General features: G+C 41.1%; 1 protein-coding gene across 8 annotated transcripts in view; it reads left to right on the forward strand.

The window, feature by feature from the left end:
* The window catches only part of nme7 (NME/NM23 family member 7), a 30,142-nt gene that overhangs the window by 3,543 nt on the left and 12,992 nt on the right, over positions 1-13,607 (forward strand). For all 8 annotated transcript variants that reach the window (XM_077015056.1, XM_077015057.1, XM_077015054.1 and 5 more), the window contains 8 exons: positions 81-182; positions 324-490; positions 2,124-2,234; positions 4,473-4,523; positions 4,912-5,119; positions 5,347-5,452; positions 11,753-11,817; positions 12,794-12,862. In XM_077015056.1, coding sequence (XP_076871171.1) covers positions 81-182; positions 324-490; positions 2,124-2,234; positions 4,473-4,523; positions 4,912-5,119; positions 5,347-5,452; positions 11,753-11,817; positions 12,794-12,862 — 879 coding nt within the window. The remainder of the gene's footprint in view (positions 1-80; positions 183-323; positions 491-2,123; positions 2,235-4,472; positions 4,524-4,911; positions 5,120-5,346; positions 5,453-11,752; positions 11,818-12,793; positions 12,863-13,607) is intronic.

The following is a 13,607-nucleotide window of genomic DNA, read 5'->3' on the forward strand; positions in this document are numbered from 1 at the left end:
GAGCTGGCCCACTGACATCCTCTCACCAGGCCCAGGCAGATCACAGAGGTCCTAGAGTGTTTGTGTCATGCTGTTCACAGGAGGAGCGCTTTGCCTTCCTAGCTGAGTGGTACGACCCAAACGCTGCTCTCCTGCGTCGCTACCAGCTTCTGTTCTATCCTAGAGATGGATCGGTGGAGATGGTGAGTATCTGGGGTTTGCTTGCACACATCACGTTTCAGGCTCACCAGCGCTCATGTTGTGTGTTGCGTCTCCAATAAAGTCTGATAAATGTCTAAGAAAAGTCTCTCTCAACCTGCTATATCTCCCTTGACATCTTCCAGTATGATGTGAAGAACCAGCGTGCATTTTTGAGGAGGACCAAATATGACGACCTTCATCAAGAGGATCTGTTTGTGGGGAACCGAGTCAATGTCTTCTCTCGTCAGCTCAACCTCATTGACTATGGAGATCATTATACAGCCAACAAACTAGGCAGTAAGAAAGAAAGGTAATGCTTAATTAACAAGCCCCCTCCTTGACATCACTATTATGTTTAAAAAGGATACAGAGACTTGTAAACAAGCCGCTGCCTTCACATCAGTTATGTTTAAAAAAGATACCAAGACTTGTAAACAAGTTCCCTCCTTCACATCACTATTATGTTTGAAAAAGATACCAAGGCTTGTAAACATGGATTTATTTGAATCCCTGGGGGAGTGTGTGAGCACCATGCGTCTCTGTCAAAAGTATACAGATAAACAAAGATAGATATTGTTAGTAACATACACCATTGGGGTGTTTATCTTTGCTTTATACTCTGTTGCTATATCATTGTTTTGATATGAAAACCTTGATAACAGATTGACAGAATGAAAGCTAACGCCGTAGTCTGTTGTCAGCTGTTTTTATCACTCTGCACACACATCATTCCAACCACCTTTTGTGATGCTCATTACAGGTTTCAACTTTCCAAATGAGCAGGATGTAGTTTGGGAGGGTTTTTTTTGTCCAGCAGGATATCTCCCACTGTACAGTGCAGTGGCCAGTATTTCAGTGCCATACTAGATGGCTTCTAAGCAGACTACAGAGTCAGCCTGCCAAGTGCACTTCCGAATCAAAGCCAAATAGAACATCTTTATCACTGATGAATCAGCCTGTCACCCTTTTCAAACGCCTCCAGCTCTCAGCTGATAATATTAATTATTGGTGATGCGGTGACTCCAGTGTTGAACGGAAACAGAAGAGGCTTTCTTTACAGTAGCTGCATCTCTCCCCATGTTTCAGAATCAGAAATCTACCTGTGTTGTAAATGTAAATCAGAGAGAGCAGAGATAAGTGACTAAAGAATCTGTTTTATGGTTATATTTTGTAGACTCATTAGGTTTAAACCGATGCCACAGCAAACAATATATAATTGTGAGGTAACCCAGTACTTCAGTGTACTGCTAAAAATAAGATGGTTGTATTTAGTTTGAGACAGGTCACACTGCTTAACAACAACCATTATTGTGTTGTTGTTATGTGTGTATTGATCTCTTCACGGTTTGTAGCAGCAGTAGTGAACAGATTACCAGATCATATGTTCATTTACATTAGATCACTCCAGACCAGTTCTTTCAAGTTTTCAGTCTTGCTCTTAGACCAACATATATTAGATTTAATATCGGCACATACAGAACTGGCATAGAATTGCGAATTCAAATTGGATTAATTTAATGGTTGCTTTGTTGCTTTGTGTTAGCTCTTTAATGAAAATATAGTTGAATTAATTAGGTGGTTGCTAATCTTTTTCACCAGCCTAGCAGTGTCAAGCACAGAGTGACCTTGAGTGAGGAGGGAGGCACTCTGATCGGGATCCTTGGCTTTCACACTGTATTTGCTCATTTTGTGGACCCAGAGCTGTGATGAAGTACATTTTTCCAGGGATTATGTAAAGGTGGAAGACGATTGCGTGCCTGGCTTTGGTTTCTCCCCACAGTGGTCATTTCACAAGCCACATTTGTTCCTCGTGAACCTTATGAAGACCATACAGCTCAGTTCTCGTAAACCCATGCTTACTTTATCCGTGTTCCCTGTCTTTCAGTTCCTCCTCCCCCTAAACATCTATAAAATGTTTCTGTTTTTTTGTTTGACTTCCTCAGGACATTGGCTATGATTAAGCCAGATGCAGTGACCAAAGTGGGTGACATTATTCAGATGATTTATGACGCCGGCCTCATTGTCACCAAAGCCAAAATGACCAAACTAAGCTGGTAGGCCAAGAAACAATGTTGCACCTCATAACAAATTATTTATTTTTCACCACCTACTAAATAGCTTTATGCATCAGAAGTGGTATTTATTGCATATGTAACAACTAGACCCATGCAAAGCAGAAAGGACTGGTTTTTAATATAAAGCTATTTAAGTCCACAATTGCACACACGTTTGTTTGATGTCCTGCAAAGCATCTGACATCAAACAGGAAAGTTGAGAGGTTATCAAGAGGTCTTTGCTCAAAGCCATTTGAAACTGTAATCCTAAGAACTGATGTGCTACAGCCATGCTGTGAATTGTCAAGTGACAGAACGTCTTGGAATTGGGGCGGAGTCTGTCAGCATACACCTGCTAGGGAAAATGGCTCTGATGGGAAACAGAAGAGCAGCATATATTTTCAGTACTGATACTTTAGGCTCCTTGTGTGGGTTCTTGTGGTTCTATGTCTGTGTTTGCTGTGTAGACCACTGGTCTCCAGTCACTGGGGCTTGGATACCAACCCTGATGCAACAAATCAGCCTCTTCAGGACATTGACTAGCTAGATCAGGCTGGTTTGGTTTAGAACTGAACCTTGTAAGAAGGCATGTCTCCTAGAGCCGGGCTGTTGAGCTGCAGCTGTGAACACAGAATGTACCACAGTTGATTCTCTCTCCATCCACTCGTCTGCTCATGCTCAGATTGATCAAATCTCTATATTACACTTGCTAAAACACACACCGTCTGTCAGTCAGTTACAGGTTAAACTAGAGTGGTCGAGCAACTGTATAAACCAGACTGATCCAGGTAGTTAAAAATAAGCAACTGCATCAGATTGTAATTGCAGTCCATTCTCAGTCCTGTGGTGCTGCATGATTCTACATAAGGATTGCAAAAACCTTATTCAAATCTATTTAATTATAATAATAACTCCACAGTGAATCTGTAATAATTTATTAATTACATAAATAACATTGCCAGTATTTGATGTTCACAAACTTATGGAAAAGTTCAAACACATTTGATTCATTGAAAGAGTAAAAGGTTTGCAAAAAGGATCTGCACATCTCTGAATGAATGAATGATTTTGAATACACAAGTCACAATTTAGAGAGACACATTGTTAAATGTGTAGCTCTGTAGTTGGTCCTGGAAACTTAATCCATACCCATCTGACCTGTTTTTTAAAATAAGTCTGGCTTAATCTCTCGAATTGGGCTGTACTACCTAATCTCGTAGTTGCCCTCATGTTCTTAGTTGCATCTTTCTGACTCTCACTCTGTCCCTTTCTGTCTTCCTCTCTGGAAGAGCAGCTGGTGGCACATTTGCTTCTGACTGGGATGTAAACACATGCCCAGTCAGGCCCTGCCATGTCCTTCCTAATCCGGTATGATCAGGGGTAAATGCAGTGTCATTATTCACTGTCATCCACTTATCTAATTGAAGATTTTTCACACGTAGAGTCGCTTCCTGTTGGAGTACTTCCAAACATCAGATCTGCATTTGGAAATCCACGCTTAACAGGTTTTGCACAATACCATCAGTCAGCTTAGTTTATTCTTTAACTCTGACTGCCAGAAGGATAGAAACTGAAGTTACAGTGACCGTTTATTAATGTATAGTAAAAAATATTTATCCACTACATTTGATCATTGTCCAGGTTACTATACATTCAAAAGTGTAGGTTGATAGACTAGTGCTTAACATGCATGAAGTGGGTTATGATAATACTAAGCATATCACCTTCTAGTCCAGTCTGTTGATTGAACATATATTGTGTATTGTAAGCCCACCCCTTTTAGTAGTGACACATCGTGGCAGTTTAACTGTTGGAAAATGGAAAGCGCTGAGTGTTACTCTTTCCTTTCCCCCAGGAAGCCTGACTGTGTCACTGTATGGGGGAGTGTTTTTTTAGGCTGATCATGCCTTTCTGCTTTTCATCCATGGCTCTTTTTGCCACTTGCTGTTGGTTTCTCGCAAGGATAAGAGTCCTCTGCTGCCATCATAAACATTGTTTGCCTACTAATGAAACTGTCTAGTGTTAAACCTTTATACTATGATGGTGACCTGTTGCAGAACCATTAAATGGGTTTCAGTTTTTGATCTAGAAAAATAACTTGTTGGTATTTTAAGGTTCGCAAACAAGTTGAAAAGGAGCCAGGTAGTTGTTGTGTTAGGCCTCTGTGTCTACTGTAGACCTGAGTGGCACTCATTGGATCACTTATTAACTGTGTGTACTTTTATGGCTTTCTTACAGGAAGCAAGCAGGAGACTTTTACATGGAACATCAGTCAAAGTCTTTTTTCAAGTAAGTCTTCCCTGGGTGAATTATTCACTTGTGTTAAGGTTGCATGTGAGTTTTTCAAAGAAACCTTAAATGCCAATCTGCTTGCATCAGCAATTTTTTGCTGTCCACAGTCACTTTCAAGTGGCGTTTCCACTGCTTTCTGCTGTCTTTGAGTGACATTGAAGTGTTGTTTTACAACCAGCCACTGACAGAGCATAACCTTGAAGTCTTGGATTCCTTTGAGGACATTGCAAAGACACTGCCATGACATTCCATGTGGCTTGCCCTTCAGACCTGTATAGTGCCACATATATTATTAATAAGATTTATCTTGCTAATGATTTAAGTTGATGGTATTCTTATCTGAGATCATTAACACATGGGCATTGTTTTTTCTGTGGCTGAGCAGTAACCTGGTACAGGTTGTGACCTCTGGGCCGGTGGTTGTCATGGAGCTGATGGGAGACGAAGCAGTGTCTGTCTGGAGGAAAGTTCTTGGCCCCACTGACCCTGGAGCAGCACGCGTGGACAACCCAGCCAGTCTGCGTGCCAGGTTTGGCACAGACGGCACTAGCAACGCTGGCCATGGATCGGACTCCTTGGCTTCTGCTGCACGGGTATAAACGACGACAACAACAAAACGTTCTAATCCGTTTAGAGGCAATGTTTATTACTAAATATACAGGTTTTTTTCTTGTTGCACGAGAATGATATCCTTATGGTAGGGCATCAGATGCTCATTAAAGATCATCAAAAATGTCTGACTTAAGAACTCGTTGAACACTTCTGCGGTTTATGACTGACTTTGATTTCATTTGGCTTTCATTCTGTCCACTCTGCACAGGAGCTGGAACTCTTTTTCCCTTCCACTACGGGGCATGGTCCGCCCAACACAGCCCAGTACTCTGACTGCACCTGCTGCATTATCAAACCTCACGCTATCTCAGAAGGTAATATTAAATGTGCGCGCACGCACGTGTGTGTGTGTGTGTGTGTGTGTGTGTGTGTGTGTGTGTGTGTGTGTTAAACTGTTGTCTAATAAAATAGCCAATGTCCTGTATTTTGTCACACCTTTGTTGTTTTCTTTTTGCTAGGATAGTTAGTAAGTAGATAAGTAAGTAGTTGTTTTCAGAGATCAGCAATTAAACAAACTTCATATTAACATTGATATAGTGAAATTGACAAAGAATAGAAATTAAAAGTTGATTGTGTTATTCGTGTTGTCTCTTAGGGTCTGTGCCATAAAAGAAATGAAAATGAAAGGCCTAATAAAAATAAAAAATGTAAACGCTCAAGACTTGCCAAAGCAGCTCAGTATAACTCAGTATGAGTGAAACCGGAGCAGTTCATGGTAAAGACAGATAAGCGAGTGAGAGTGATGCTGGATAATGTCGTATTGTCCAGTCTTACAGTGGGCCTCGTGCCCAGTATTGTCATGTGTCAGGCCTTTGCAAATCTAGTGAATGGATATTGTCTGATATGGATTGTTATAGGAGAATAGCAACAAGATTTTACATCATGTTTACGATGTATGTTCAGTCTAGAATTTCTTCAGGCTTACAGTCTATTTGTCTTGCATTTCTGTCTCTGGGAATAACAAATTCTATGGGAAATGACTTCATACACATGACTTCTAGGACAAGTCTGGACCACTCGTACGTTTCGTTCCTAAGAAAAAATTTGAAATAACAGAAAACAGGTAAATGTGGCAAGTTCTATGAGAGAGTAATTTAAGAGAACCTGATTATAAATCTATTCATACAAGTAAATCTTGCATAGTGCTTGAGTGGATGAGTCAATGTGATTTTTGTCTTCCTCATTATTTGGATCTGGTCTTTTGTATGGAAACACTCCCATTTAATGGGTCCTTAATACAAAATGGAGCAGGACCTTGAAAGACCTTTGATTGGGTTGACACTCCTGACACGTCCTGGCACATGCTGAAGTGGCTTGCATGTGTGTCTTGCTGAGTGAGAACGCAGCTGTTTACAGAGACTAATATATCTGAAATCTCAACACCTCTCGTGCTTGTGTAAAAATACGGTGGTTTGGAGAACACGTGTATTAATTCCGTCAGTCAACTGCACAAATATCTTTAAGCTCCCCATTGGTTCCTTACTGTTCAGCCTCTCGTGATATGGCTGTCTCCCTCTCCTTGCAGCCTGTTTTCACTGTACCTCTTGTTTGTTGGTGAGTGTGTAACCCCTAAGGCCAGTGCATGCTTTTATCCAACCTTCCCTATGGCTTTTCACGAAGTCTTTCTCCTGATCCCTTATCATGGAGAATGCCTGCAGGGCTCTTTACGGGGAGGTTAAAGGTCCTGTGCATTGAGGTAGATGTTGCACTGAAACAGGTCATTGCTTCCTCTTTAAAAGTTATAGAGAGCATTTTATTTTGCCAAGGCACAAACTCACCACAGCTACCCGATAGTTTATTACATTTTGACCTGAGCACACCCCCCCACCCCACCCCCACTACACACACACACACACACACACACACACTTCATACAGGTCTACAAATGTGAACTGTGATGATATCTGTTCCTCAGAGTTCCAGCTGGCTTCGTAATGCAGTGGGAGCGTCACTCCTCCTTTCCCTGGAGCTGGCTTCACATTGTGTTCTATGGAACCAGTGTATAGGAGAGATCATTAACTCCTCACAAAATGGTCAGCCATGGGCCCCCAAGGAGCAATTCCTCTGCCACTGAGACCCAAATTTAGGGGCTCATAGACACAGACAGAGCCAGATAATTGCAGTAGGCAGGCTCTCTGACAGTTGTGTATGCATGACTGGTAATTTAGAAGGGAAAGTAAGAACCTTTGTCTTTCTGTATTGATGGTGCTGTTGTGCAGAGCTACAATAGGGGAGAGATCTAAATTAGCTGTCCATGATTGACGTGAGAAAAATCAATCTTTAAAGTTTAACTTATAGTCAGCTGGTAGATGCTTGTATTTCATATATACACTCACTGGCCACTTTATTGGGTACACCTGTCCAACAGCTCATTAATGCAAATGTTGAATCCGCCAGTCACATGGCAGCAACTCAATGCATTTAGGCATGTGGACATAGCCAAGACGATCTGCTGCAGTTCAAACCGAGCATCAGAATGGAGAAGAAAGGTGATTTAAGTGACTTTGAATGTCGCATTGTTGGTGGTGCCAGACGGGCTGGTCTCAGCAATTCAGAAACTGCTAATCTACTGGGAATCTACTTTTCATGCACAACTATCTCTAGGGTTTACAGAGAATGGTCCAAAAAAGAAAAAATATCCAGTGAACATTAGTTCTGCGGGCTCAAATGCCTTGTTGATGCCACAGGTAAGAGGAGAATGGGCAGACTGGTTCGAGCTGATAGAATGGCAACAATAGCTCAAATAACCAGTCGTTACAACCGAGGCATGCAGAAGAGCATCTCTGAATGCACAACACGTCGAACCTTGAGGTGGATGGGCTACAGCAGCAGAAGACCACACTGGGTGCCACTCCTGTCAGCTAAGAACAGGAAACTCAGGCTACAATTTGCACAGGCTCACCAACATTGGACAATAGAAGATTGGAAAATATTGCCTTGTTTGAGGCGTCTCGATTTGTGCTGCGACATTCGGATGGTAGGGTCAGAATTTGGCGTCAACAACATGAAAGCATGGATTCATCCTGCCTTCAACGGTTCAGGCTGGTGACAACGCCACAGACTACCTGAGTATTGTTGCTGACCATGTCCATCCCTTTATGACCACAGTGTACCCATCTTCTGATGGCTACTTCCAGCAGGATAACGCACCATGTCATAAAGCGTGAATCATTTCAGACTGGTTTCTTGAACATGACAATGAGTTCACTGTACTCGTATGGCCTCCACAGTCACCAGATCTCAATAATCACCAGAATTCAATAGAGCACCTTTGGGATGTGGTGGAACGGGAGATTCGCATCATGGATGTGCAGCCGACAAATCTGCAGCAACTGTGTGATGCTATCATATCAATATGGACCAGACTCTCTGAGGAATGTTTCTAGTACCTTGTTGAATCTATGCCACAAAGGATTAAGGCAGTTCTGAAGGCAAAAGTGGGTCCAACCCGGTACCAACAAGGTGTACTTAATAAAGTGGCTGGCGAGTGTAGGTTAGAGTACACCTTTTCCTGATTTGGCTTTGGATGTTATTACGTGAACTTCTTTGGAGAGCCCTGTTATGTTGGAACTATTAAAGAGAAGGATTCTTCACCTGCTCTTGTATGAGTCACCAGATTGGCAGATACCACCAGAGACCCACTGGGAGAGTACGAGTACACACGGTGTGTTCACACACTAACCCCATACCTCCGTTGGGAGTGTGTCATGCCTGCAGGCCTCTAGCTTGGATGCTGACAGCTGGTGATTTTGAGTGTGTTGCAGCCTATATTACTTTTAAATAAGGTATTGGGTCCAAAACACATAAGTGGCAAGAGACATTAATAATATCTGATAACAGGAGACCCTGAAGGGATCGAAGGAATTTGCAAGATTGGGCAATAATTAGTGATTCTGCTGGCCATATGTGTGGGACAGGCCCCATCTATATTGTTGCTTTTGCCTTTGTATTATGTAACCCCCAGCACAGATCATTTCATACATATAATCCCTCAGGTGGCGTTTGCCTCTGTTAGTCTGGATTCTAATCTCACTAGTGTTTCTTTAATTGTCTTATCAACACCTGCTTGTCTGAATGTTAAATATTACCATATAGAGGTATAAGTTTTTTAAAGTTTTAAGGCGAGCACAATAACATTTGTGGCTGGAAACTTGTGGCTCACTGTGGTAAATGACGATTTACTCATCCTTACTGTTGAATGCTTCATCTTGATGAATGCATAATAAACATGATAATAAACCAGATGGCTTTTTTATTTTATCATTTGTGGGAAGCAAGTGTGTAGATATTTTGTCCTTTTGTACAGTTGTCAAGATGATGTTACTTAAGACTTTTCCAGTCATACAGCTTGTTCTCTGGGTGGTGTTTATTATTATTTATTTATGTGTATGTATTTATTGATTATCTTATGAACCAGGCTGTTTTTTCAGGTTTGTCTGTTTCTTGTCTTGTTCTTCTCTCAACAGAAGTGCAACCTTAGCAGTAACTTCTGAAAGTCAGACTAAACTGTCCATAGTACTCATGGAACTATAGAAATAGAACACATAAAACTAATAGAAAAGTTTATGTGAACTAAGAGCTGGTTCCTTATAGCCTTGGCCAACAGAACACATGTTTGGTTCAAATATGCCAAAATGTTTTAGCAGTGGAAACATGCTTTTATGTTCCCTTCCTGTACTAGATCACATAGAAGATATTATCCAGTGACCAGCCATGGTTGACTTGGAAATAGACAAAACCTCTCAGCCAATGTCAGAGCACCCTCGTGACTAGAATAGAGAACTGTGTTGCTAAGCAGCCATAACACTGTTGCCTGGCAACTTGTCTGGGAGCTGTGGATGTGATCGTGAGTTTGGGCTTGGTGATGATGCTGAGGGGGATGTGTGAAGGTGTTGTTCATGGGGCCAGATTCCATGGGTGGTACTACAGCCACAGGGAATAAGGTTGCGATCTGGATTCTGTGTTGTTATATTTATAAATAGAATACCTTTTTTATGTAAGATGCATCATGCATGTCTGTGTCTGTATGAGAGCACCTGTGTATGTGTGTGTGTGTATGTGTGTGTGTTTGTGTGTTTCTTTTACACGTACAGAAAAATAGGTTGGCCTGTGTGCTATGATAATTTGCCCAAACTTGGTCCTCTATTCTGCAGACCTGTGTACTCTGTCATCTGAGCCCTGATCCTGTATTTGACCTGTAATTCTTGTTCCCGAGGACACTCTCTGCTGCTGATGAATGCAGGCTATTATACTAACATGCCAGGGGGAGAAGCTTGAAGACACTCCACAAGGGACCCTCTACTGCACCCTGCCTGTTAGGGTAGTTTGGGAGGGATTAGGTCCTGGGATAGCTTTAGACCAAGTTTGAGGAAACTTGAGCTTTTGTGCTTTATTCCTCTGACATATTTTAGATTCTAAGTGTAAAAAAAAAATAAGAATGAAATGGAAGGTTTTGACTTTTTTTTGGCTGAAACATTATAGTGTAGGCTGACATGACACTGCCCTTTGTGAGGTTGTTACTAGTATAATCACCATGTGCTCACTCCAGAACAATCTGTACAGAGGAAGTGATAGAACTACAGCAGTACGTTAATGGAGCTCAAAGTCTTTCGTTTCATTTTATGATCTTGTGAACTCTATGTTTGGCCTTAACGCTCCCAGCCGGCTCTGAAAAGTAAACAGTAGGATAAAGGTTTCCTCCAAGAACTACAGCTTGTTTGTCAAGTGTGATTCGGGTGCGTTTTTTTGGCGCACTGTATTTGTTCTGAGTTTGTAAGTGTCAGTCTGTCACTAATGCTTTCTCTTGTAATCATTTGAAAATCAGACTAGTCTCCATGTGAGTCTTTCTTTCCTCCAGTTGTTTATCCTTCTTCGTCTTGCTGGCTCTTACCTCACCCCATCTCCTCTCCTGCCACCTAACTGTCACACACTCACACTCAGATCCAATCACGGTGTCTAATCTCTTAGGGGAACAGTTTAAAACACAGTCTGTTTAGTGCCTTTTCTTAGAGGGCACAGTAAATATGGCCTAGTCCAGAAGCCTAGTGTTTGACAAGTCTGTGGCATGAGACTGTGGCTAATTCTGTCCAGTCTTGACACTGCCTGTGAGGTTTAGTGTTGTTCTAACCAGCCTCAGAAATGAACTTGGGAAATTCAAAGAAAAATAGCTGATCTACAGTATTGGAACTTTAGAACCCCATGGAATGAATGTTATGATTTGAACATGTACTTTTTCATATATGTACTAGGTCCTTCTCCTATTACTTCAGAAGCACTTTGCTTGCACAGCTCATGAAGGACCTCTGTCTGACACATCCTGATTCTCTTGTGCACTTCTACAATTCTGTCTATATCTGTCTGTCTGTCTTATATATGTTTCAATATATATAAAGGTGTGTGTGTGCATATATATATATATATATATATATATATATATATATATATATATATATATATATATATATATATATATATTAAGAGAGAGAGAGATAATAATTGTAGTAAAGTACACAACTAGTTTTTAACATCTCTACATGTCTAACCTAAGTACACTGTGGTTACTTACCTCGAATCTTCTTCTTATTTTTATGCATATTCTTTTTGTGTATTTGTAGCTCTGACAGGAAAGATTCTGAACTCCATCACAGAAGCCGGATTTGAGATCTCTGCCTTACAAATGGTACATACACCGTCAATATAAATGGATTGTGTACATCTATTCTTATTGTACACAGATGGTTTGTATGTGATCTTGCATTCCAGAAGATCTGAAATCTCATGGAAAAAGATACATTTGATTACCTTCATCCTTATCATCTACACTGACATTGCTATTGACCAGATAGTGGACACATTAGGGACAGCTTACAATTCTTCACTGAGATACTCTCAGGCCAGTTATAGTGTCTGCAACGATGTAACATGTTCCTGATAAATGTAACTACAGATTCCTTTGTCTGGCAGTGGTAGTTCAGCAGTTGTATTGGACTAGTGATCAGAAGGTTGCCGGTTCAAGACCTACCATCACCAGATTAGCACAGTTGGGACCCCTGAGCAAGACCCTTAGCCTTCAGTTACTCATATTGTACTTGGTCGCTTTGGATGAAAGAGTTTGCCAGATGCCATACATGGACATATTTAATAATGCATGTAGGCTGATCACTAGGCATGTACTGTAGGTGTATGTCAGTGTGTGTGACCTGATTTAAAACATATTTATATTTAGCAAAGTTAATAGTGTGGCTCTGGTATAGGTTCCAGCATTTCAGTATGACATCTGGTTTTCACATCTGCTGAGCTTGGGCTCTGGGTCTAAGCTTTAATATTAACCTATAATTTGATAAGTAACATTCTCCTTTCCATGTTTCCCAGAGAGGATAATGACTCCATTAATGTGGAAGTGAAGCTTTGAGTTGCTTTAATACGTTACATCTCTGAGGATAGGTAGAGAAGGTTTCTCACTCTCGCTTTCCTCCCTCCCTCAACCTCGTTCCTTCCTGGAAGTTCAAATAAAAATCTTGTTTGATTCCTTGGCCTAAAGTGATTTACTACACCCACTTTGAAGCTGACAATACATGTTTTGCATGCTTTTGTTTTATGTTTTCTCCTATTCAAATTTGGAATTTTTGCCATAATAATTTTAATTCTCATTACAGTTCAACCTAGACCAAGCCAATGCAGAAGAGTTTTTAGAAGTTTATAAAGGGGTAGTCGCGGAATATACAGTAAGTACAGAGAACACCTGACCAAACACTTTTTGTAAAAGAACATAATGTCATCTACACACTGGGAAAACATGATGTGTAGCATTTTGTGGTTTTGCTGCATGTAGAACATGACTTCTCTATTTATCCAGAAACTATAATATGAACTATATGTAGAGTGATGGTGTTTTAGTTATCAGTTATCAATAATTTCAGTCAAGTTGGAGACACATTTATAATCACAGGCCTCTAATAAATAAGCCAATTTAAATCCTTATATAGTTCCTTTGCTGTTGCTATGAAAACTCATCACCATAATGATTTCTTCATGCTCACTCACTCACTCACATACTCACAGGGGTGGCCTGTTCTCTGCTCCACTCAAGTAGCTAAGCAATGAGGTCCATATTACGTAAAACTTACCCACATATTGTTGAGTCCTATAGAACTTTGCATTTCTATGAGTGGCTCCCAGTGCAGTCTTAGAAGATTGGTGTACGTACCTCTGCCATTTGTTCATATTTTGGCTCCCTAACAAAGAAAGAGCTGCGTGTCTCACTGTAGACAGAGGGAGCATGCGTGTCTCACTATAGACAGAGGGAGCATGCGTGTCTCACTGTAGACAGAGGGAGCATGCGTGTCTCACTGTAGACAGAGGGAGCATGCGTGTCTCACTGTAGACAGAGGGAGCATGCGTGTCTCACTGTAGACAGAGGGAGCATGCGTGTCTCACTGTAGACAGAGGGAGCATGCGTGTCTTACCACT

Source organism: Brachyhypopomus gauderio, chromosome 8, assembly GCF_052324685.1.
Source record: "Brachyhypopomus gauderio isolate BG-103 chromosome 8, BGAUD_0.2, whole genome shotgun sequence".
Lineage (NCBI taxonomy): Eukaryota > Metazoa > Chordata > Actinopteri > Gymnotiformes > Hypopomidae > Brachyhypopomus > Brachyhypopomus gauderio.